General features: G+C 35.7%; 1 protein-coding gene and 1 long non-coding RNA gene across 5 annotated transcripts; one reads left to right on the forward strand and one right to left on the reverse strand.

Moving 5' to 3' along the window:
* The first annotated feature begins 5,705 nt into the window (after nt 1-5,705).
* Nucleotides 5,706-17,831, forward strand: LOC308687027. The gene is made up of 4 exons (XR_014029678.1): nt 5,706-6,054; nt 13,952-14,032; nt 14,193-14,368; nt 16,535-17,831. It is a non-coding gene; the product is annotated as an uncharacterized lncRNA (long non-coding RNA).
* On the reverse strand, nt 11,120-27,538 carry LOC308686999 (aerolysin-like protein). 4 transcript variants are annotated; one of them, XM_081359179.1, is made up of 7 exons: nt 27,487-27,528; nt 26,185-26,226; nt 21,782-21,901; nt 17,646-17,813; nt 16,520-16,639; nt 14,183-14,350; nt 11,126-13,829 (listed from the first exon to the last, which is right to left on the reverse strand). In XM_081359179.1, the coding sequence occupies exons 3-7, from the start codon at nt 21,873-21,875 to the stop codon at nt 12,757-12,759; spliced, it is 1,623 nt and encodes a 540-aa protein (XP_081215305.1). In that variant the 5' UTR covers nt 21,876-21,901; nt 26,185-26,226; nt 27,487-27,528; the 3' UTR covers nt 11,126-12,756. The 4 variants fall into 4 exon arrangements, with proteins under 4 accessions (XP_081215304.1, XP_081215305.1, XP_081215303.1 ...); XM_081359177.1 differs by having other exon boundaries at nt 26,145-26,226; nt 27,487-27,501; XM_081359176.1 differs by having other exon boundaries at nt 26,118-26,226; nt 27,487-27,501.

Raw genomic sequence — 27,538 nt, forward strand, 5'->3', positions numbered from 1 at the left:
CATTGGCTAAATAGGTGTAACAAAAAGGCATATACAATAAACAAGGAGGCAGGTAATTGCATTTTCTTGATATTATACAACACCCCCTTCATGCAATTATCCTGACTCTTTATCCTTTATTCTCATTATTGTAGCACAAACTTTGTTCACTTCATCAAACTTTACCAATAACATAGACATTTGTCCATCATTTTTAAATAGATTGGTTTGTTACAGTTCATGCAATATTTCACCCAGATTTGTTTTCTGGTTCCCATAACAGAAATAATCAATTATTTTTCTTTTGTAATTGTATTAAAATCATTTATTTATCAAGGGGCTTTGTGCTCTGCTTGTTTATAACATATTTGGCCAATTTGGATCTCAAAAAGAATCCATTTCTTAAAGCACCCGGTCTTCCCCAGAGGTCGCGGCTCCACCCCTAGCCCAGCTAGCGGTTGCGCTTCCAGGTGAAACGTGGAAACGTGAGCCGCTTACATCTCATAGGGTCTTCAGGGCACAAAGTTAGTATCTGGGGTATGATGGGTTTTCTTGCCCCAACTAGAAGCTTAAACATCACCCTTGGTTCGAACCAGTCTAGAAATTTCTTCAATATTCAAACAGTGCACAAGGCTTCTTTTTTATTATTGCTTGTAAACATCCAGTTCCAAACCTCTGGGTCAAATATTTTCAAGCATCTCATTTTCTCATTCAAATATCTTTCACTAAATCCAGTAATCATTTCTTAAGCATTAACAGATTCTCAGACATCATAATTGTAGCATCAAATATAACAAACCCTTTTGTAGTAATTGTTGCATAAACATATCACATCCTACAATTATTTAATTATGGTTACATTTCATACATTTACTATAATCAGAACAATCCAGTTATTAAACCTTTGTATCCAGAGTAATCCTTCTAATGTTTCCCTTAATTTCTGAGAACAATATATAATATGTTTAAACATAAATTATATAAATCAAATTGTTCCTTGTTATACACAAGGTTCCCATTGTAAAGTTTATAAACAATCTCTCAAGTTAGTAATGTCCATCTTTAAACCTTTTGTATTTTAAATTACATTTACAAGTTCATCTTTTAACATGCCCTACGGTCATTAGAGTTTCTTCTTCAATTAGCATAGCATATATTTTAATTTCCTTAATATATGATATACATTCAAAGTCCACTGTAGCCAATGAATTCTTTAAGTCATAAAGATTTCAAAATATTTCAAAAAAACAACAACAACAACAACAACAACAACAACAACAACAACAACATTATTTGCAGTAATTTCTTACTATAAATTATCTTTACATCCCCATTATAAGGTTCACACTTTGTTACATCAGTATTTGGTGGCATCACACACATTTTAAATCCACAAAAATGAACCCAATAATCAAATCGTCTTATCAGGAGTTCCCCCCCTAAACGTCTCCTTAGTTAAATCTAAAAGGTATAATCTTTTCTAACCCCAGATTTGTTTATTACTATAGTATAATACATTTTCACGTAATTTAATTAGAATATTATTTATTCATGTACAATAATACATTTTGTTTTCTTAAATCAACATGTATTTATCAGTCAGTAAAACCCATAAATACTTGGCTTTATAGATGACATAAAAGTATTTCATTTTATCATAAGTACATTCGTGTTTACAATATCAAACACCCACTTCATAATAGTTCTTTTAGTTCTATGGTTTTTATTTTAATTATTTTTTATAAATCATTAAAATAATAAAGTAATAATATTTACCAGGATTTCCCAAAAGGTTTAACTGACCCCAGCTAAGGTCTCAGTGCTGGTGGATGCAGAGCGGCCTTTTCTTGCTATTACAGTCTATCTTGTTTTACAGTCTATTTTGTGACTGATTAAGAGGCATACAAACTATAAAGGACATCTTATGCTATTTCCGCCCCCTTCTTCGGAAGGGTTTCAGTTTCAGTCAAGGCCATTTGGTGCTCTTGCATGGATCATACTGAGAGCTTGTTTGTCCTCATCTGCTCTCTTGCTCTTCTCCAACACCTGCATGATAAGCCTGCATCCAGGAGTGTCAATCAGGTCAACATTACAATATGTCTACTAGCACCTATTATTCATAATGAGCTAATTTTTCAATTATTCATTTCTTTTTGTTTACTATGGAAACATACTAAATTACTTTTAAGTTGTTTCCTCCACTCTTATACAAGTTGATTGACCATTCTTGTTCAGTTTCTCTCCCAATTTTTCTAGTCTTCTTTCTGCATATTAGAATACTTTAACATATAACAGATAATGCAATATTTTCCATAATTCTAATCTATTTTATGTGACTCTCATTAAATATTATTGGCCTACATACTCCATATGCTATCATCATGTATTCGTGATTTAATATCACTCTTCGTTTCTGCTGCCAAGTACGTGCACACATTTTTTTTTTTTTTTTTTTAAAGAAATACTGTCTATTTTCATTTTTAATTTTATCATGATATTTAGGATGATGTTTAAAAATAACCCATGTTTTATATCATTTTTCATTCTCACTCTTACTACAAGTAGAAGGAATTAACTATCCATGTATTACTTTATCTTATATTACCATTATCTCTTGGTTATTTTTCCTTCTAGCCAATGCTAGAATATTCTTCACATTATTTAATAGTTTTCACAATATTAGTTTCATTATCATCAAATAAGTCTCCATAACTGCATTAAGACTTTTAATATTTGCTTCTATGCCATTTTCTAAATTACATTCTTACACAATTCATATTTATTTTGTCCATGAATGTTCTTCTTAAACTTTGCTGAGACTGTTGCAGTGTTTACAGATGTCTTTCCATTTTCCCTAAATATTCCAGTTCTAACCAAATGTATACTTTTCTCTCTTATCGTCAAAATCTTAATTTCCTGTAATGTTCCTTTAGGGTAGATTCACCTTACAGTGAATAATCTTCGTTTACCTTCCTATTCAATATTTCTATCAGAACATTCACTTTAAAACATCTTGTTCTTTCTGTTTGTAATACTAATATCATTGGGTTTTTCCTCCAATTTTTTACCCTAATTTACTTCACCTATATTCTAGTGCTTTATACAGTGGATTCCTCAAGCAAGATTATGCAGATATGAGAATCCCATAATTTCAGTAGTTCCATAGTGCACTATTCAAATTTTCTTCCTTTATGTACTATTAAATATGTTTTTCCCACTTTCTATATTTTATACTTGTAAATTTTCCACATTAGCTTTACAGCACAACTTCCTGCTTTCTTTTGCTCCCAAAATCAACAAAATGCCAAATTGCTGCTACATTCATAATAATTTAAACAATCAATAATTATCATTTACCCACAGCAATTGATTTATATTAGCAGGAGTTTTCTATATTTCAGCATTATTCTTCCCTCTTTTTGGACTATTTACTTTAATTGTTTTTGATAAGTAAATTCCAAAGTATCAGTCTACCCACATCAAAAACTTTTAATATTTTACTGTTTTGTTAATTTTGTGCCAGCTCTTTCTCTTGGCACAGGCAATCGAGGTGCTTTGCTGGTCCTGTTCACTATTTCCTTAAAGACCAGCCTGTCGTGCTGAGTGAACCTCTGCTAGCAGGCTCTCCCCCTTCCAGAAGTTCACTGGCACACAGGATCAGCTCTGCCTTCCAATCATGTCATTGGGACCTTTTTTTTTCTTTTCTTTTTTTTTTTTCTTTTTAATTATATATATTATTCATTTAATCACATTCCCCCTTTTTTGGGAGATTTTTTATTGTGATACATTCTTACACTATATTGTAAATAGCTTTTAGCAATTGTTTTCATTAACCATTTCTCACTTTGGTTGGAATATTTTGCCTTCTTCAAAGCAAGATTTTAGGCTCTCTAGTGTCATCCCAAGTCTCCTGGGACAAAACCAGCCACTTGCTTTCTACGCCATTTGTATTTATTTCAATACATTTTGACTATTTTTACGACGCTAGAAATACCCAGCTGTTTCCAAGTCTGATTTCTTTGTACACCTTTGTTCCGTAATTTTGCCTTGAATAGTTAAATCACCAAAGGTCCATGCCCCAAATCCTATGCCTATTGCCTACCATATATACCAGCAAATTACTTTGGTTAATTTCTTTCAAACATTCTTCGCATTTAGTCATCTGCACATTAACTCTGTTACATAAACAGGCCTATGCATCCATGTGCTCACTGATAGTCACTGGGTCAGTCCTTAGGACTTTGAGGATAACTCATCCTACATTCCTGGCAGACAACAACACACTAGGTTCTCTCATTGTTTGTTGACAATCTAAATTCTTCTTTGTCAATTTATCGTTAAATTAACCTCAGTCCTGATAATACCTCTCTAGTTATCTCTAACTGAAGAAGCTTTTTTTTTTTATCTTAATCATACTTTTATTGTTAAATTTCATTTGTCGCCTTGTTTTTTATAGCAAGGATCAAATTCCTTTTAAATCAGAGGAAATGTTCTAATAACTCCAAGTTTCTTAGTCAACTATCCTCACTTTTATTATTAATTTTACATCTGTAAATGGCTAATCTCCATGTACAGTAAGCTTATTCAGACATTTCTTACAGTCACTTTGTATGCAGTACTTTTGATTTTCAGTTTGTTAAATAGCTGTAAAATGAAAAATATTAATTTCATTTATCACGTTTTGCCTGCAACTTTTATTAGTAGGCTATTAACAGCTGTTCTTGCATTTTGATCACTCTGCTGCATATATTAATATTTATATTAGAACTCATTTCAGTTAATCAATATTCAAACCTTGTCTTTGTTCTAAATATCCAAAAAGCTATGTGGTCAGTCTAAAGCAGTCACTATCTCTTCCACTGTAGTAAATTATACATTTACTTTTGTTATGTACATTATTATTTTAACATTATTATTATTATTTTTCCTAAAAAAATTCCGACGCTCCATCCACTTTTTCTCTCTCTATGTTTCTTCCGGCTTCTCCCGTTATAGGGGTCATCACAGTGGATCATCCACATATCTGTTTGGCATTGGGGTTAACAACAAATTCCTTTCCTTGTGCGACCCAGTATTGAGAGTGCACTCATGCAAAGCCAGTCGCTAGGACTTCTTAAAAATCCATGAACTACTATAATATGTAACCCACTTAATTATTTTAACATCTTATTTCTTGTTCACTATATTTAACATCTATATTTGATTTTTAAATTACTCCATTATGATTGTTGCATATCTTTAACATATGCAATAGTATTATATCTTTAACATAAACAATAGTAATATTATAATGTCTCCATGTAGGAATATGTATCTTGTTATCAGTCAAAACTTCAAAGATTAAATTCTCACTAAGGTGTTAAATTTGGTCCAATATCTATTATATATTATACATTCTGTTTCCGTTTCTCTACTTTTCTTTAAGTCTAGCTAAGTTCAGGCTAGCTTATCAGCTGTATTAATATCATATCACTGTGTTTTCTTTAAAATTGTCTGAACCTTATAGTCCAACCAGACAAGGGCTTAGTCTATATAAGAGGTTAAGTCCCCCCAACATTTTTTAAAGCTTTAGAGCTAAATCAGTTTGTTTACCTGGTGGTTTATTTTCCCGTTTTTCAAAACAGTTTAAATCAAACCCTGTTTCTCCATGTATTGCTGGGTTTGTCTGGCAAAACTTCTGTTGAGCGACCTTGAGCTATACTCCCGTGAGCTCTGCGTGCTAGGCTGTACCAGGAGTAAAATCACTCCCCCTAACATGCTTCTCTTTCTGACTCCAAACTGAAATCTTCTGTCTTCAGTGCATATAGTTTTACAAACAATTGTACTTTTTTAAGAAACCTCTTTCCTTTTTTATGACTTTTTATCTGGCTATTAATAGTTGTTACAGCATAAGATATCAATCATCCTTTTATTATAATGTTTTGCTTTTATTTTATTTTTCTTCCTCACTGCAATGTTTTGAGGCTCTCTAACTGTAGTTGTTTGTCAAATGAAGATTATCTTTTGACCTCGGTCAAAAATTCCAACTTGGAATATCTTTTGCACAGAACTGCTAAACTTTTTCTCAGAAGCAAGGTATGTTTTTATTTTTATTTTATTTTATTAATTGATATCATATTGTATCAGCATCAATATTCAAATTTCCTAATGTTTTTATCTCATTAGTCTAGTTATAATTGCACTAGATACTTAGAGTAAGGTTACTGACAATACAGCAACAGTGAAGCAACACTTTAGTGACTTAAATCTCTTCTTAAAACATTTTATTTTAAGATTTACTTGATTTTCCATTTTATTTGTTTATATTTGTATTTAAAATGTGTAGTTTTCACTCTTGTGTTTGCCTGTAAAGCACTTTGAGAAAGCAACTTTTAAAGGTGCTATATAAAATAAATGTATTATTATTAATACTTGGGTAAAGCTGGTTTTATATTCACACATTCACACAAACTACAACACATTTTTTGTTGTTCTCTATAGAACTCGACGTCTTTCACATGGCTGCTTTAATTGCACTAACATTTCAGCTTATTCCTGTTTAGTTTAATCAATATTTTATCTAATATGTACATATACTTCATCATTTGCTAGCAATAACATGGTTTAATGTAACTCATTAAGCTATCTATTTTATGCGTATAAACAAACCACTTCAGATTCCAAAATCTAAAACTCTTAAACTCAAACTCGTTAAACATTAATAATCTTTTGTATATATACTTATTAAATCCTCAAACTTGATTTCCTAGGCAATTTTGACACAACTTCTACAGCTTTTAAACAGCTTTTGCTTTATTGAATCCTCAATTAAATTATTGAATCTAAATTTCACTGTCCAGGGTGTTTCCTTAGCTATCTTGAGCGGCTGGAATGATAGGCATTTCACTCCTTTAAAACCTTCTGCCATTAGTATAATATTATAATATATATATATATATATATATATATATATATATATATATATATATATATATATATATATATATATATATACCTAAAAACAGCTTTTCCTTCTTTCACAACTTCTTCAATTGGTATAGACCTCTCTTATCTAAACGTATTTATTAGATCGATTTTCAATCTGTTATTCTTAGTTTCTCAGATGTTAATAAAACATCTATCAGACTTTTTCCTCCAGTCCAAAACATTGTATCTTGTCGCTAACTTAAACATTCCATTTAATAATACTCTTTAAATTTACTATTTTTAACAGCTCTCCTAGTCTAAGAAGTTTACAATATAAGTTTTTGTATAAATTTCTGTATAAAAATACATACTTCATGTATAGTTATAATTCACTTTTTACTAATTATAGCTCATCCTTCTTGCTCATCTGTTCGTCTGACTGTTTGTACAGTATTTTATTTAATTTAATTTTTTTTCTAAACTGTAATATTCATTCTTATTTCCTTTATTTTATTTTCTTCATGTAAAGCACTTTGAATTACCATTACGTAAGAAATGTGCTATATAAATAAACTTGCTTTGCCTTATCTTGTCATTTTAATAAATGAATTAACAATTTCTTGCTGCTAGCCCTTAATTCCATAATTTTAAATTATTATTAAATTATATTCTCTTACCTTAGAGTAGCAAAGTTTTCCTGTATAAAACCTGTTATAGTTCAGTCTCGGTCACGTCTCCATTTTTTAACATTTATCAGCGTACCAAGCCCTGTTCTAAGTTACTGAATTATTTATCATTTTCTCTGCTGTAGACATTATTTAAAATTTTGTTCAAGACTAAAGTAGCCTATAAAATATGAAATATTCTATTTATGTTTGTTTGTTTGCCCACTTATTTAATTTACATATTTTATTACTTCGTATTATTCATATTATTTAGGTATTACTATCTTTTTATTTTTGTGACCTATTTTTCTCTCAGTAAACTGTCATTATGTTTGTCTTTATACACGTTTGTCTTGTAGCAAAATCTCAGCTCACCTACAGTATATGCATTTTCTAATGCTTTAACCTCCTGTCAGCATAGGCACTATATGGTAATGCAATTTTTAATTCCTACCTGTTGACTTATGTTTGCAGTATGATCTGACATGATTTAAGTCTAATATTTCAGCTTATAAACTATTCTTCATTGAATTTTGGGTTAGAAGTCAGACTAGCATATTCAAAGTCCCAGTGTCTTTTTCCATCTCTTCTTCTGGACTTTGAAGCTTCTCTTTACCAATATTAACGCTCTCTTGTCTTTTGGAGTTCTTACTGACTTCTTACGGTACCTAAGTCTCGCATCAGAAACTAATTTTTGTTTTTAATGACACTATTACTTCTAAAGTTTTAGTCACTTTTCTACTTAAACCCTCAGTAAATGGGTTCCCATTTTAAACTGGCTAACTTTATATCTCTGTAAGTAAAATTTCTGTAGGCACAAGATTAATTTTTTTCCATTTTTATCGTTTTCCTCTTAATAGCATCCTACTTTATTTCTTTCTATCAGAATATGTGTATTTAGTCCTCTGTTTTTACTACAATAACCTCTGACTAATCATTCAATATTAAAAGTATATATTTGTTACATTTAACACAATATTATTTGATTACCTGCTTTCACTTTCTGTGTTGTGTATCAGAGGTATTGGACTTTAACTCACCCTGACTCTGTTGTAAAACTCTCATATGGCATGGACGGCCGAGAGAGTCCTTGCGGGACATCTTTTCCCATTTCTAAAGTTGTTACTCTTTGCATTGTTCCTTAAGTTTATTGTTAATAGTTTATCTCCCATTTTCTTCATTGTCTGTTATTTGCAATTATATCCCTTCAATTACCATTTTTACTCCATCATAAACTATTATTTAACTTTATATTAAAATAAAGTTTACCTGACTTTTATTTTGTCTTTTATTTTTTATTTTGCCTCCCTTAAGTTTTCCTAACTATCGTTTTACAGGTCTTTCAGCCTCTAGCGTTCTGAAGTACGAGCTCTTCTCTGTAATACAGTGTGGGAGACGATCTGGCACGCACCACTGTTGGCTTTTCGAGTCTGAGCTATGCTCACAGACTCTGTCTCTTTAACCGGTACACCTATTTTACAATAAAATCATCCTGGCTGTTCCAGGACCAATAATTATTCTTTCATTACACTTTTTATTTTTATTTTAATATGCCAGATAACATCCCATTTTTCTCAGCACATATTGTTACTGATTATAAGTCCTACTTTTAGCTTGCATATTTCCACTTCATAAAACTGTCTTCGGACAATGTTAGGTGCATTTCTTCTTTTTGTTTAAAGATATTAATATCAATTTGATATAGCTATCCAGGTCTGGTGGCTTAAATTCTTTTTAGCACTCTATCATTCGTAATATTTAGAAAAACATTTCTTAGCTGTTTATTAACAGTCATTCATTATTAACGATTATTCCTTCTAGAAGTCTTATTCTGTAATGTTATTACATGTACATATTTTTTCACTTCATATTAGACCTACCTCAGTCTTTAAGGTTTAACCATTTTGGTCTATCTCTATAGAGAAGCCTCGTTCCATTTTCTGAACCGTTGTGTCTGCCTGGAAGGCTATTTTTCATTTTAATACATGAGAATCTCATGTTAGATATCTACATTGCTGGATTTTACTGCTTGCCCTGTCATAAGCGAAGCGTCCTCCACTAACAGGTCTTATCTTTTAGCCAGTCTCTGCCTCTTACTCTCTGAGGCTAGCCTTTTGAGACTCTCTGTCTCTCCTTTTTCACGGCTTTCTCAATCTTTACGGCTCTCTCGCTCATAAAGTTATTTGTTCTACGCGCGTTCAACCCTTTCTGGGCTATCTATAAATAATCTCTGTTCAACCCTTTCCGGGATTTTCCTTTAAATAATCTTTTCTAGATTATTACTTTCTGGCTAAATTTCTCTTAGTCGACTTTTGTTTTAACCCTTCTGGGTTATTATTACATCAATCTTTTGCCCTTTCTGGGTATGCATTATAGCATTCATTTTTCCACTCTCACGGAATTTTTTTTTTTTATATATTTTCCACTCTCACGGAATTTTATTTTTATATTAATCTTTGCCCTTTCTGGGCTTTATTATAACAGTAATATTCTCCCTTTCTGGGTCTGTATTTTTAAATACTATCTTTTCCAGAAATTTCTCTTAAACGTCTTTTATTTTAACCCTTTCTGGGTTGTTCCTTTAAATAATCTTTTCTAGATTATTAAAATTTTTGGGGTCTTACAGGTTGCCTTTTAGTTGGTAATTTACTAGCTTTCAAAGTTCGTACTCCGATACTCAAGCGACGAGTGCGGAAGCGAATGGGCAAGCATTGCTCGATCGACCGTGGCCAGGGGTCGATGGATCAATGCCCCTAAAACGTTGGGCGCCATGTTTTACGGTGTGTACTTTACTCTTAACACCTTTTACCTATTTATTTATTATTCTCAGGTAAGGTAAAGAAAGTCAAATCTGACCTAAACCGTAAGCGTTCAAAAGGTACTTACAATTTGGTCAGAAGACTCCCCTGTGGTATGTTCTCATTAAAAGTAAACATTAATCTAAGTCTCAGTAGGCAGATTTTATAATCAATTAAATTTATTTAAATTAGTTACTTTTCTTTTATAATAAACAATAATATAAAGGCAAATAAAACTACATCGTTTAAGTATAAAATACAATAATCACGTCTTGAATCAAAGGTGTAGTAAGCTCTGGGCTTCTTCTCTTCTGCTTGGGGTTTCTTGTCCTCAGCTCTGGGCTTCTAGGCGTCGGGGGCACTGGCGCATCAGTATCCCCCTAGGCAAACAGTTCATCAGTCTTTTATACTCCTGTTGTTTTCAACAGACGTTGGGTTGTCACTCCTCCAAAGTTTCCCAGATTCTTCTCTAGTCAGGTGCAAGCAGTCCACTTCTTCATGTCCTTGAACTACAGTAAACTCAACTAAGATGGCTGAGTTCATTTACAGTTTTAGGAGTCTAGCGCACACACATAATCGCACTTTTCTGCTCCTCTTAACATGGGTTGGCACAGTCACATAACCAATTACTACATCTATGCCAAAACAATATAGGCCATCTTTTACAAACAAAATAAATAACAACATTGAATGCAATGCATTATATCCAATACATTGGCTAAATATGTATAACAATAAAGGCATCTATAATAAACAAGGAGGCAGGTAATTGCATTTTCTTGATATTATACAACAATATATATACAGTGAATTTCCCCATAACACCCAAACACCAGCCCAAAAAATACAATGAGGCCTGAATGTAAAGCAACTGATTCATGATTGACACAATTAGAAGTATTCAAAGAACTTGTGCATTACATGTGCAATCTGTGTTGCTGTTGACATTAGAGCTGCATGATAATGGGAAAAAATGACATTGCGATATTTTATTTTTCTGCGATATATATATTGCGCTATGAAAACAATTTCACCAGATGACTTGAATGGTACTATTTGGAAAGAATTAATCATTCTACAGTAGAATGACTTGGGTGATTTTATAATGGGGTAAAACTGTTGTAAAGATGTCTGGCGGACATCTCGACATGGATGAAGGAAAATCACCTGCAGCTCAACCTGGCAAAGACTGAGCTTCTCGTCCTCCCTGCCAATCCGTCTCTACAGCACGACTTCACTATCCAGCTAGATTCATCATCAATCACCTCATCAAGGTCGGTCAGAAATCTTGGAGTGATATTCGAAAATAAATATCACAGACCTTAAGTGTAACCAGGCTACGTTTGAATGTTTAATACTGTCCTCCGTCGTCACTTATTAAGCAGGGCTGTAGTGTTGTGCGAGCTGTGGCACCGCGTGAGAGAAGAGTGTGAGTTCCCATGAGTGTGAGTTCCCATGAGTGTGAGTTCCGTCAAAGGAGAACAAACGCTTAGTTCGTGGAGAGGCAGCGGATGCATCCCTACCAGAAGCCTACGATCGGTCAACGAGCGACGTCTCGTGGTTCCATCACAGAGAGCCACAAAATCACTTTCCAGAACATTCTCATTCACAGTTCCATGCTGGTGGAACGCTCTCCCCTCCCTCATCCGGAATGCAGAATCCCTGACAACATTCAAAAGACAGCTGAAATCCCATCTCTTCCGTGAGCACTTAACCGGAAAAAAATCCTCCCTTATCAGGCTTATGCTACTCTGAGCTATGCCTGAACTTTGTATTTTGAGCACTTCTTGTGTTGGTTTTGCTTCTTCACGATGACTCGCTTAATGTAAGTCGCTTTGAACAAAAGCATCTGCTAAATGACTAAATGTAAATCTGCATAGAAAGTAATAAACAAATTATTACTATTTACAAATTATTACAAATGAACAAACTACATAAATACAATAGAACAAAGATATAAATGAAATGAACAGTGCTTTATTTTCTTCACGTAAAAAAAAAAAAAAAAAAGCCAGCAGTCATTCTATTCACCGATCAATTAAGGCTTTTGGCCGGACAAAAATATGCTTTGGCGGCCCGCAAAAAAAAAAATTCAATGCAGGAAAACCCCTGCATAACCGACTGTGTTTAAGGATATTCACCGAGATGGGCATTCTGACTTAATTCTGAAATTCTCATGTCCGTTCAAGCTCAGAAATAAGAGAAAGAGCACTGAACTGTGTGTCTGCCTGGCTCTGTGCGCACACAGAAAACATACGCAAGTTCCAGTGTTCTGCTTGATGTTTAAACTGACAGTACTTAAAAACACATGCGATTGATAAACTTTCACTCTATGATGGTTAACCTTTGCAATTAATCCGCGAATCACGTTAAGGGCTGGGGAGCAGCTGGCCCGTACGGATCATGAATCACGGATCAGCTTCCAATTCTTGACATCCCACATCCTGCGATGTGACAATCGTGTGTAACAAACGCGATATTGATGATAAACGTGCAGCCCTACTTGACATTGCAAGAGGAGATTCCTTGGTATCCACTTTGATATCAGTGTAAGTGACGCCTTTGTATCTGCCCTTGGTTCTATACTCAAACACACTGCCGTTCACGCAGGTCATCTTCACTGTGCCAGTGTAAGGCAGGTCAAAAGTGTCTCTGCCAATGGTGACTGAAACATCAAGCTTCTTCCCTGGTGGGACCTCTACATCAGTAGTCAGAGTTTCGGTTCTCTCATCTGTGTTCTCCTGACCATAAGTGCTTTCATTTCCAGCACTTAAACTGTATCCTGAAGAAGCTTCAGCAATCTCTGGAATCCCAGCCTTCACTTTCACACTAAATGTTGATGTAAGGTTCTTACTCATTGACCATGAAGATGTTTTGATCACTTTCTTTGAGCTTTCAACTTTTTGTTTTTGTGTGGCAGATGAGCTGTTCCTGAAAGTGAGGGATTTGATTTCTTCTAATGTCACCTTTGGTATCAGTTGGTGGAGAGTGGGATACTGGACATCGGTGAGAACTGCTGATTCAACTGCTTTGAGAAACATGAATCCCATCTTGTCAATTTCCCAACCAGATCTTCCTACAACTCCCAAACAATATCCAGAGCCGACATCCATGGAATATTCTGTTTTTAAACTCTGGCTTGTCATCTTTGCAAAAAACTCTCTCCCCAGACTGGTCTTGAATTTGATGGCTCCAAGACGTGATCCTTCTCTGTTCGCCCACAGGGAAAGTGAGGTGAAACACTCACCAGGTGTGAACTTGAACTCTTGATACGGTCCTCGTGCATTAAAGTGTGGACCTTGTCCACCAAATTGTTTATGTCTCCCATCTGAAAGCCAGACCTTGACAGCCTTCACCTGCGATTCTCCCACCCAGACTCCGATCTTCTCTAAACTGGCACCGTTGTCCACACCAGTAAATGAGAATCGATCCCCTCCGTCTCCACCAATTTGTTGAAGAGTTGTTGTGTCGGACATCAAATCTGAAAATAATATAAATATAACATTTAAGAAATTAATATAAATTATATAAATTAAATTATAAAAATGTAACACAAAAATAATATCAGATCAGAATTAACATCAGCTTTACACTTTATTGCAGAGTTTCCCAGCCCAGTTTCTGGAGACACAACAACAGCACACGCTGGACTCCTTTCGTAATTGCCCCATTGATTTCGGGTCTGTGAGTATCTACTAATAAGCTGACTTGAATCAGGTGTGTCTGAATAGGCAAACATGCTAAATGTGCAGTTCTACAGACTCGGGAGGCAAAATACCGTAACAAGTATACACTTATTAACATCCCAGCAAGAGATATTATGATATAAAGTACTTTGGTGTAGGCCCCGTCCGTAGAGCGCATCCAGAGGGTCCGGACTCTGCATTTCCTGCCTGATGACGACCCCCTGGGAGGAATGGACAGCGACCCTCCTGGGGGCAGTGGAGAAGCTGGAGGGGAAGCGGCGGCGGTGAAGTTGTAGGATAATGTTGTCGTCAGCATCTGTGAACTCAGACATGAGTAAGTACCGATCTTTTATACTACAAGTATTAGAACATGATTGGATAGATGAGAAGGTAAGTTTAAGGTAGTTTGAGTGTAGTAAATACAAGTTACTAACAGAAGTATCCGATCATACTCTGTAACACAGTCACATATAATTATGTAATATATTGCAGACTGAAAGGTGGTCATAAGAACTCTTCATACGGTCCAATTTCTGGGGCCGGTTTCACAAAGATAGACTTTGACTATGGCTTAGATATAGTAGATAGTCAGACTTCAGATAGACATCTAAATCAGAGCGTTGCACAAAGCACTGAAGACTCTGACTATCTTAAGTAGGACTACACTGCAATGCATTCTGGGTAAAATAAGACACTTTTCAAAACAAAAAACATGGCGGTTCGAGTAAGCGCATTCAACCGCTCAGTGCAGTTTACCCCAGCGGAAAATATGTGTTTGTTGGAGGAGTATAAATGACGGCGTATGTTTTTATGTTTCCACTGTTCGATCGCGCCCGTGCCATCTCTCTCTCTGACACACACATACATTCCAGCATTGCTATCTTGACATCGCAGCCTGTTATTATGCAACGTTCACACCAAACACGAATAGAGCGTCAAATTCGCGTCTAGTTCGACACTTGAACATTTTGAATCCATTTGCGCGTCCAAGGCGAATAGGACGCGCGTATAAAGCGAGTGTTTGAAGCGAAATAGAAGGCCATTCAGAGCTATGACTCCACTATGACTCTACTACCCCCTGTTTGAGCAGTCACGGTGTATTGCATTTCACGCATCGCCCGTGACGCTTGCGTATGAAAGGGAGCGTGTCGATCGTTGCTCGCGTTGACTATGTAGCGGCCCTAACAGTTACAAGGACATTTTACTTGGGAATGTAGTAACAAGAAGAAATGTTTATTATGAGCCATTTTCCCTTTACTTTTGGCAGTTTGTAACTGATTGTTACTGCTGGTTGCCAAGGTAACAGAGTCTTAAACCTAAGTTAGCCCGGGGGTAAGAGGTGTCTAATGTTTTTGGTCTAAATTAAGTCAGTCTTTATTTTTGTGAAACAGTCTAACTTGCATTAGACTAGTCTATGAGCAAATTTTAGACTTGTCTAACACTATAGGCCGGTCTAAAATAGCTTTGTGAAACTGGCTCCTGGTATACCAAAGATTGTACATTGTCTACCAAATTAACATCAGCTGTACACTTTATTGCAGTGTTTCCCAACCCAGTTTCTGTAGACACAACAACAGCACACGCTGGACATCTTTCTTAATTGACCCATTCATTTCGGGTCTGTGAGTATCTACTAATAAGCTGACTTGAATCAGGTGTGTCTGAATAGGCAAACACACTAAATGTGCAGTTCTGGCATTCCTCTGGGAACAGGGTTGGGGAACATTAGCCGCTTTTCTACTGTCAGGTTAAACGGATCTGTGAATATGAACTTATTTTCTTTCCGTTATTCGAGGTCTGACAACACTGCATCACTGCACCAGTTGTCTTTTCTGCAAATAAATGCTCTAAATGACAATATTTTTATTTGGAATTTGGGAGAAATGTTGTCAGTAGTTTATAGAATAAAACTATAGAATAAAACTACTGTTAATAGTTAATTTTACCCAAACACTTATCTATAAATAGTGAAACCAGAGAAACCGATTATTTTGCAGTGGTCTCAGAGCTGTATATGTGTGTGAACATACATTCACAGTTATAAGGGAACATGTATGTGCAATATATGTACACAATAAAGGATACAACTTAGTGAATATTACATGTAATGCTATTTTTGTTTTCATTCACATGATATTTTATATGTATTAATATACAGCCATACATGGTCAATGCATATATTGCAGTATATTGAAAAATATAAGCACTAGTTTCCCATATATGGAAATGTATGATGTAATATAGCACATTATATTTTGCTGTATATTCCCATATTATTATTTTTTTTCCGTAAGGGTTTACACTCTTGTTAGATATTTTTATCTCAGAAATGTTGCAGGAATTGCAAAAATAAACATTTTCACAACGTTCACAACGTTATATAACCTCGGCTCACTAAGGATTGCAGTGTGGTTCTATCATGCCAAGAATAAAAGATCTGCCTGAGCAAAACATGGCTCAAAAATTCATAATGTAATTTACTGACCACATGCCATTTCAGGAGGAAGATGCCCCATGCTGTCGTCACTGGCACTGGAGCCAGAGTCACTCTGAAGGCAATGCACTTCACATCCAGTCAGAGATGCGCAGAGAGCCTCTTCAATACCTACAGAGAGAAGGGTGACACAACTCAGGATGAGTGCAAATCCAGATAAAACCTGAGTAACTCAAATAGATGCACAATCACATGGTCTCTGCCACTGAAATGTACATATTATTGATCGTCCTCAATGTTTAAAAGTTCAATAACAAAGAATAACACACGTTTGATCTGACTGGCCGTGCGGCTTTATAGACATCTTTTTTTTTTTTATTAAATATTAGACAATGCCGACAAAACAATGTGTTTGTGTTTACGTTATAGCCTTTATGTATTTCTCAGCTTGCTTATAGCCTATGCATTTATATTAATATGTCGCCATAATTATTTAAAAACATTAAACTAATCCTGTTATGGCAAGCACTTGATAATGTCGTCTAATACGAGTTCAGTTCTCTAGCCGTACACTGTTGATATAAAATGGAGGCGCGCTTTTGTGCACATGATGTCTGATGGGGAATCTGTCCACCCATTATTTGACACTCAGTGTCTATTTGTGCCACTGCTGGAGCGTAAAATCACCATCAACAAAGAACAAGTGTGGCATTATGGACAAATAATACAGTGTAGAAATTGTTCCAAACATTTAAAAACACATTATAAAAACATTATTTTTTAGTTTCGCCTCAGTGTGTCTAGTTTCAGTTTCGTTTCGCCCAAGCATTGTTGTTTCGCTGTTAAATAACAAATATAATTACAATTTAATAATGAGAACCGAAGAGTGCAACCTTGTTAAAATCTGGATCGGATCGTTTGTGTATTTTGCGTCCCGATGATCTCGTCGATCGGTGGAGAAGCTCGAGCTCGTTGCGACAGATGCACGCTGGACTTCTTTCTTAATTGCCCCATTGATTTCGGGTCTGTGAGTATCTACTAATAAGCTGACTTGAATCAGGTGTGTCTGAATAGGCAAACATGCTAAATGTGCAGTTCTACAGACTCGGGAGGCAAAATACCGTAACAAGTATACACTTATTAACATCCCAGCAAGAGATATTATGATATAAAGTACTTTGGTGTAGGCCCCGTCCGTAGAGCGCATCCAGAGGGTCCGGACTCTGCATTTCCTGCCTGATGACGACCCCCTGGGAGGAATGGACAGCGACCCTCCTGGGGGCAGTGGAGAAGCTGGAGGGGAAGCGGCGGCGGTGAAGTTGTAGGATAATGTTGTCGTCAGCATCTGTGAACTCAGACATGAGTAAGTACCGATCTTTTATACTACAAGTATTAGAACATGATTGGATAGATGAGAAGGTAAGTTTAAGGTAGTTTGAGTGTAGTAAATACAAGTTACTAACAGAAGTATCCGATCATACTCTGTAACACAGTCACATATAATTATGTAATATATTGCAGACTGAAAGGTGGTCATAAGAACTCTTCATACGGTCCAATTTCTGGGGCCGGTTTCACAAAGATAGACTTTGACTATGGCTTAGATATAGTAGATAGTCAGACTTCAGATAGACATCTAAATCAGAGCGTTGCACAAAGCACTGAAGACTCTGACTATCTTAAGTAGGACTACACTGCAATGCATTCTGGGTAAAATAAGACACTTTTCAAAACAAAAAACATGGCGGTTCGAGTAAGCGCATTCAACCGCTCAGTGCAGTTTACCCCAGCGGAAAATATGTGTTTGTTGGAGGAGTATAAATGACGGCGTATGTTTTTATGTTTCCACTGTTCGATCGCGCCCGTGCCATCTCTCTCTCTGACACACACATACATTCCAGCATTGCTATCTTGACATCGCAGCCTGTTATTATGCAACGTTCACACCAAACACGAATAGAGCGTCAAATTCGCGTCTAGTTCGACACTTGAACATTTTGAATCCATTTGCGCGTCCAAGGCGAATAGGACGCGCGTATAAAGCGAGCGTTTGAAGCGAAATAGACGGGCGTTTATTTGTTTATTTGTTTATTTATTTGGATCCCCATTAGCTTCCACAATGTGGTTGCTAGTCTTCCTGGGGCCCATAAAAGTGCTAAAACGTGTGTACAGTTAAAATACACAAATATAACATACATATAACATAATCACACATATACATTTATCCACATATACACATTCACGCACATACAACATTTAGAAATGTCAATACCTATAACCGTCACAAATTAACTGGTGTAATACTATTAATTGTCATCTGTTTTAGAATCTTCTTGAAATTACATATGTTGGATATATGCCTTGTTCTTAAGTCCAATTTATTCCAAGCAGATGACGATCTAACTAAAACTGTTCTTGTCATACAATTGGACCTTGCAGATGGAACCACTAACACACCTGAGCTCACCTGACGCGTAACATGTCCGTGACAATACCCACTAAAAACCAATTTGTCTACAAAAGATTTTGGATTGTTTTTAAATAGAGCATTGTGCATATAACAGAGAAGACTTATATTAAGTTTATCCTCCACCTTTAGCCAGCCCAAACAGGTATGCATTTTATCCACACTTGAGCGAAAAGAGCAACCAAGGGCTACTCTTGCGGCTCTGTTCTGAACGATTTGTAATTTTTTCAGATGTCCCTTTGCAGCACTGGACCAAATTACTGGGCAGTACCCCAAATGTGACAGAACTAAAGACTGGACAACTGTTTTCATAACTAATGGTGGACAATATACTGAACATCTCCGGGAAAAAGCAATGCCTTTGGCCATTTTAGACACAATGTGGTCAATCTGATCAGCCCAAGAGAGCTGACTATCCAGCTTCACACCCAAGAGTTTAGTCTGACTCACCTGTTCTACCCCAGATGTATCAATAATTAGATTTAAGTTGCAAGGCTTGCCAAGCATACGTTTAGTACCAAAGACTATACATTTAGTTTTAGATATATTAAGAGCTAATTTATTAAGTTTCACCCAATTTGTAATGGCATTAAGTTCATTCTGCAAGGTGCAACTTATGTCAGTTATTGTAGGTGATGCATAAAACATTGTAGCATCATCTGCATAAAGTACAACATCTGCTCTTGAAACAGCATGTGACAGGTCATTAACAAACACAGAAAACAGCAATGGACCCAAACAGCTGCCCTGAGGAATACCACATGACAACTGTTTACAATCAGAAAAGCTCCCATTAAAAAATACCCGCTGACTTCTACCAGAGAGATAACTGCATATCAAGGACACAGACTGATGTGAAAACCCATAGCACTTAAGCTTAGACAGTAAAATATCATGGTCAATAATATCAAAAGCTGCTGTAAAATCCAGCAGCACAGCACCCACAAGCTTTTTGTCATCCATAAAAGTTAGCCACTGGTCTACCATTTGTACCAATGCAGTGTTAGTGGAGTGTCCTGGCTTATAAGCATGCTGTGAATTGGAGAGCAAATTATTTGATACAAAATACTGCATCATTTGATTAAAAAGTAACTTTTCAAATATTTTGCTCAATATAGGGAGAATGTTAATTGGTCTACAATTTGATTCGGTGAGACCTAATCTATCATCTTTCACTAAAGGTATAATTTTAGACTGCTTCCAAATTTCCGGAAACACTCCACTTAACACAGATCTATTAAAAATGTGACTAATAGGCTTACACAAGATATTAGCAACAGTTTTAAAAATTTTGCCATCCAAATGATCTATACCTGCAGTTTTTTCCTCTGGGAGAGAGAGCAACATCTTTTCAACAATTTCCTCTTTAACTGTACCAAATGTCAGTTAAATGTCAGCGTTCAGAGCTATGACTCCACTATGACTCTACTACCCCCTGTTTGAGCAGTCACGGTGTATTGCATTTCACGCATCGCCCGTGACGCTTGCGTATGAAAGGGAGCGTGTCGATCGTTGCTCGCGTTGACTATGTAGCGGCCCTAACAGTTACAAGGACATTTTACTTGGGAATGTAGTAACAAGAAGAAATGTTTATTATGAGCCATTTTCCCTTTACTTTTGGCAGTTTGTAACTGATTGTTACTGCTGGTTGCCAAGGTAACAGAGTCTTAAACCTAAGTTAGCCCGGGGGTAAGAGGTGTCTAATGTTTTTGGTCTAAATTAAGTCGGTCTTTATTTTTGTGAAACAGTCTAACTTGCATTAGACTAGTCTATGAGCAAATTTTAGACTTGTCTAACACTATAGGCCGGTCTAAAATAGCTTTGTGAAACTGGCTCCTGGTATACCAAAGATTGTACATTGTCTACCAAATTAACATCAGCTTTACACTTTATTGCAGTGTTTCCCAACCCAGTTTCTGTAGACACAACAACAGCACACGCTGGACATCTTTCTTAATTGACCCATTCATTTCGGGTCTGTGAGTATCTACTAATAAGCTGACTTGAATCAGGTGTGTCTGAATAGGCAAACACACTAAATGTGCAGTTCTGGCATTCCTCTGGGAACAGGGTTGGGAAACATTAGCCGCTTTTCTACTGTCAGGTTAAACGGATCTGTGAATATGAACTTATTTTCTTTCCGTTATTCGAGGTCTGACAACACTGCATCACTGCACCAGTTGTCTTTTCTGCAAATAAATGCTCTACATGACAATATTTTTATTTGGAATTTGGGAGAAATGTTGTCAGTAGTTTATAGAATAAAACTATAGAATAAAACTACTGTTAATAGTTAATTTTACGCAAACACATATCTATAAATAATGAAACCGGAGAAACCGATTATTTTGCAGTGGTCTCAGAGCTGTATATGTGTGTGAACATACATTCACAGTTATAAGGGAACATGTATGTGCAATATATGTACACAATAAAGGATACAACTTAGTGAATATTACATGTAATGCTATTTTTGTTTTCATTCACATGATATTTTATATGTATTAATATACAGCCGTACATGGTCAATGCATATATTGCAGTATATTGAAAAATATAAGCACTAGTTTCCCATATATGGAAATGTATGATGTAATATAGCACATTATTTTTTGCTGTATATTCCCATATTTATTTATTTTTTTTTTCCGTAAGGGTTTACACTCTTATTAGATATGTTTATCTCAGAAATGTTGCAGGAATTGCAAAAATAAACATTTTCACAACGTTCACAACGTTATATAACCTCGGCTCACTAAGGATTGCAGTGTGGTTCTATCATGCCAAGAATAAAAGATCTGCCTGAGCAAAACATGGCTCAAAAATTCATAATGTAATTTACTGACCACATGCCATTTCAGGAGGAAGATGCCCCATGCTGTCGTCACTGGCACTGGAGCCAGAGTCACTCTGAAGGCAATGCACTTCACATCCAGTCATAGATGCGCAGAGAGCCTCTTCAATACCTACAGAGAGAAGGGTGACACAACTCAGGATGAGTGCAAATCCAGATAAAACCTGAGTAACTTAAATAGATGCACAATCACATGGTCTCTGCCACTGAAATGTACATACTATTGATCGTCCTCAATGTTCGAAAGTTCAATAACAAAGAATAACACACGTTTGATCTGACTGGCCGTGCGGCTTTATAGACATCTTTTTTTTTTCATTAAATATTAGACAATGCCGACAAAACAAAGTGTTTTGTGTTTGCGTTTATCCACGTTATAGCCTTTATTCATTTCTCAACTTGCTTATAGCCTGTACACTTATATTAATATGAACTTTTAACAGGTTAACAAAAGCATCGGGGAACACAAGCACACAAGATCGTGCACCCCGTAGCCTATAGTCTGCGTCGCCATAATTATTTAAAAATATTAAACTAATACTGTTATGGAGAGCACTTGATAATGTCTTCTGAACTAGGCTATAATGAACAAGACACCCAAAGTACTTGTTATTTAATTGCATACCCCAAAGACGCGTTTATCAATATTTTTTTATTTAATTACAGACATGATTTATATTTACATAAATTAGTGGTGTAATGATACACAAAACTGACGGTTCGGTACGCCCCACGGTTTTGACATCTCGGTTCGGTTCGGTGGGGTGGGGTGGGGTGGGGGGTTTAGAAAGCTAAAATTGCTTCTTTTTTTTACAGTGGTTTAATGAACAAATTCTGTCTTTGTCTTTAAATTAATTCAATTACAATTAGATTTTTCGCAAGGATAAAAAAAAAGATCTGCTAATGCTGTAACTATATAGGGAGCCCACACATTGCTATAACCTTAAAGGTTAACAACAGAGCCTAGACTTTTATGAAGGTAAAATAGTAGCAAAACTCGAGAGCACGTAAATGTGAATTTGAGAACTTGTACAATAAATATTGGTACTTGTACATGAACATTTACACTCACAGCTCCAATGTGAAAACCTGTAAAATAAAAATCTGAAGTTGAATGTTGAAATTTTCACTGGCATACAATAGTCACAAACCTGTATTCTGAATCTGAAGCTGCAGACAAGTAGACACACATGTGTAAAATGCCATTCACAGAAATACAACGACAGACACAAACTTGTAATATATATTCTGCGTTTAATCTTACGTTCACATTTGCAGTACTGCCTCAACTAGGCACTTGCAGCTTCTCAAATCTGTCACTGCAATTTCAAATTTCGCGCCTTGACTTTTGCTACTCTTTTCGCGATATATCAGGTGCAAAACTAACTTTTGCACTTGAAACTCAGAGGCGGTGAGAGAGAAAGGGGGGCGGGAGGAGGGGGGGTCAAAGGAGCCGTTTTATTGGTTGGCACCTAGCCAATGAAATGGGACTTCAATGATGTCACGAAACCCAAATGCACTGAAACGCTAACATGGCTTAATGCATTAGACTGATATTAAAAGAAATAAACGATATTATCAAACTCAGTAGACACAATGCTAATAATGCATACTACAGAAAAGCAGATGAGCACAGAATATGACGAAAGAAAGCAAATGTGTGTTCAGTGTAAATAAACTTGCTGCATATATATATTATATATAATAATGTAACGAATTATGTGTTTTTTTTTTTATAACTGTTGGTCCATTAAGCCTTATTAAGTGTTTTCTTGGTTTTCTATGGGAGGAAAACGTACAATTAAACTCGTTGCATCCATATTCAGAGCTCAATTGTTTTACTGTATGCTTTATTTGTATGGTGTTTCCTGAGTAAGCATTGAGTTTACTGAGTTTGATAATATCGTTTATTTCTTTTAATATCAGTCTAATGCAAAGCCATGTTAGCGTTTCAGTGCATTTGGGTTTCGTGACATCATCGAAGTCCTATTTCATTGGCTAGGTGCCAACCAATAAAACGGCTCCTTTGACCCCCCCTCCTCCCGCCCCCCTTTCTCTCTCACCGCCTCTGAGTTTCAAGTGCACAAGTTAGTTTTGCACCTGATATATCGCGAAAAGAGTAGCAAAAGTCAAGGCGTGAAATTTGAAATTGCAGTGACAGATTTGAGAAGCTGCAAGTGCCTAGTTGAGGAAGTACCGCGAATGTGAATGTAAGATTAAACGCAAATTATATATTACAAGTTTGTGTCTGTCGTTGTATTTCTGTGAATGGCATTTTACACATGTGTGTCTACTTGTCTGCAGCTTCAGATTCAGAATACAGGTTTGTGACTATTATCTGCGAGTGCAAATTTCAACATTCAACTTCAGATTTTTATTTTACAGGTTTTCACATTGGAGCTGTGAGTGTAAATGTTCATGTACAAGTACCAATATTTATTGTACAAGTTCTCAAATTCACATTTACGTGCTCTCGAGTTTTGCTACTATTTTACCTTCATAGACTTTTAGCCTAATTTCAGATACTATTTATTTTTAGATATAATAATCAACACTCAACACATTGTATGAAAACATGTAAACTGCACATAAGGCAGTTTTCTCATTAACTTATGTTTTCTACTCTAATTTGTTATTGAAATATAATTTACACAGAACGCTGTCATTTTCATGACAGATATTTAAAACATAGCCTATATAATATGTTTTACTTAACATGTTAATGATTTCTTGATTATTTAATGTAGCCTAATATAGTGCATTTATTTAGTGCAAGAGTTAATTTAGGAACCAACAAGCCGTGGGAACTGAATGACTTGCCTGAGGTAAATATAAGGCTAGGCTATGTGACAAACTAAGACGTTTTATTGGCGTCTTTCCGCTGCTGAAACACTGATCGATCGATTACACAAGTTATGATGCCTTTCAGTAAGTATACTGTATCTTTTAACATACCTTCAGGTGTCCATTCATGTTTATTCTGTAACTGAGGAAGAGAATCGCGTTTACTTGCGCTGCCGTTTTAAATGAGGAGTGAGTAGTGATCTGTCACGCCACATCAAAGAGCGCCAAAACGGCATTTATTGTTTGAATTTTGTGATCAAATAGACAGAATTTGAAAGATTACACCTTGCTTATTATCGAAAGTAACAAAATACGGAGTTTGCTATTAGGGCTGCAGCTATCGATTCTTTTTGTAATCGATTAATCTAGCACTTGATCGATTAATCGAGTAATCGGATAAAAAAATAAGTGTGTTTTTAAACAACCAAAACCAATAATGCATAACAAAAATGATGTGGCTGTAAAATGATCAAGCATTTGGCTTTTATTTCTCAAAAAAAAAAGAGGTATTTATTCCAACTCCAACATTTGGCTCCAAAACTAAGCCTATTTATTGCAATCTTTACCCATTTAGTGTTTATAAGTGCCAGTGCCAACAATTATATAACAATACAGTTAAGTCAACTTTATACTGTAAAACATGTATAACATGTAAAACTATGAATACAAACATAAATAGTAAAGGCCATTTGGCCTTAGTTTTGTCTTCTTAATGCAACATTACAAAAAAAGGATCGCACCTTCTGCAAATTACCCACTGGAGAACAAAAATAAATGAAATGAACATAAAATATCAAGCCAAACAGGTACACAATGTATACAATTTATAAAAAAATAAGTGTAGCTTTGAAAAGGGGAATGTTTTATTGCAAATATGCATTTTGTTAAATAGAATAATAAAAGCATTTTGTTTTTCACTTAGGCTAGTTGAAGTATATTAGCACGTTTTGTAGTATTATATTTTTTTGTTAATTGAAAATGTTCTATGCTAAATTACTTTGGTAGACGATTATGCCTTCCCCAAAAGTACGAGTGGATTTGGAGAAGCAGGCTGGTGGGGAGTTTCATTTTTTGTTGTTGTTGTTGTCGTCTATAACTATTATTATTTTTGGCAGACGTGACAAACAAGGTCTCACAAAGACTGCAATACAATATTAACAAAAGATAAACTTTCACTCTGTGATGGTTAAACTGTGCAATTAATCCGATAATGTTAGGAAACCCAGCAACGGCGATGATAGAGGCGAATTGCTAATGAGCTACTGCCGCTCTGCTGAAGCGAAGTCCCAGAAAACGGCACAGGTTTTGTGATTTTGGCTAAAAACAGCATAATCATCATTTAAAGACCACTGAGAATGTTTAAAAATAGCTCAAAATATGATCAGAGTGGGACTTTAATGACAATATTTTTATTTGGAATTTGGGAGAAATGTTGTCAGTAGTTTGACAACAGTAGTTGTCAGGAAGATCAATGCTTGCATAACTGGAAGGAAAAGAAACGCTTGCATAACTGGAGCCAGAGACACCCTGAATACGGCGAAGCATTTTTACTGTCAGTCTCAGTCAGAGATGTGCTGTCAGACTCTTCAAAACCTACAGAGAGAAGGGTGACACAACTCAGGATGAGTGCAAATGCAGATAAAACCTGAGTAACTCAAATAGATTCACAATCATATGGTCTCTGCCACTGAAATGTACATATTGATCGTCCTCAATGTTTAAAAGTTCAATAACAAAGAATAACACACGTTTGATCTGACTGGCTCCGGCTTTATAGATATATATATATATATATATCTTTTTTTTTTATTAAATATTAGACAATGCCGACAAAACAACGTGTTTTGTGTTTGCGTTTATCCACGTTATAACCTTTATTTATTTATTTCTCAACTTGCTTATAGCCTGTACACTTATGAACTTTTAACAGGTTAACAAAAGCATCGGGGAACACAAGCACACGGACATCGACTGTAGCCTATAGTCTGCGTCGCCATAATTATTTAAAAACATTAAACTAATCCTGTTATGGAGAGCACTTGATAATGTCGTCTAATACGAGTTCAGTTCTCTAGCCGTACACTGTTGATATAAAATGGAGGCGCGCTTTTGTGCACATGATGTCTGATGGGGAATCTGTCATTATTTGACAGTCAAAAATCTATTTGTGCCACTGCTGGAGCGTAAAATCACCATCAACAAAGAACAAGTGTGGCATTATGGACAAATAATACAGTGTAGAAATTGTTCCAAACATTAAAAAACACATTATAAAAACATTATTTTTTAGTTTCGCCCCAATGTGTCTAGTTTCGGTTTCGTTTCGGCCAAGCGTTTTTGTTTCGCTGTTAAATAACAAATATAATTACAATTTAATAATGAGAACTGAAGAGTGAAACCTTGTTAAAATCCGGATCGGATCATTCGTGTATTTTGCGTCCCGATGATCGCGTCGATCGGTGGAGAAGCTCGAGCTCGTTGCGACAGATGAACTCTGTTTTACAGCTCGACAATAGCCTACACACTAAATTACATTTAACTTGCACACACAGAAGCATCCAGTTTAGTTTAAAAACATTGATGTAACACAAATAACAGATAAACAAGGCGTAAATCTTCCCTGAAATGGAATTTAAACAACGACAGAAAACGTTAGCATATGTGACTCCTCTCCTTTTTCCTGTTATCTTCCGCCTCAAACTAGTAGGAATAGACTAACTGCGAGCCAAAAGGCATGAAAGCGAGCCATAAACTCAATCACCAACAAATAATTATATAAGACCAAATACGCGTCTTTCACTGTAAAAATTGCGATAATGATATTGAGAATATTACATTCGAAAGTGCGTTTACCTTGGGAACTTCTGCATGGCGCGGGTTACTGACGTCATCACCACCGCGACCT

Source organism: Scardinius erythrophthalmus, assembly GCF_964197995.2.
Source record: "Scardinius erythrophthalmus genome assembly, chromosome: 2".
Lineage (NCBI taxonomy): Eukaryota > Metazoa > Chordata > Actinopteri > Cypriniformes > Leuciscidae > Scardinius > Scardinius erythrophthalmus.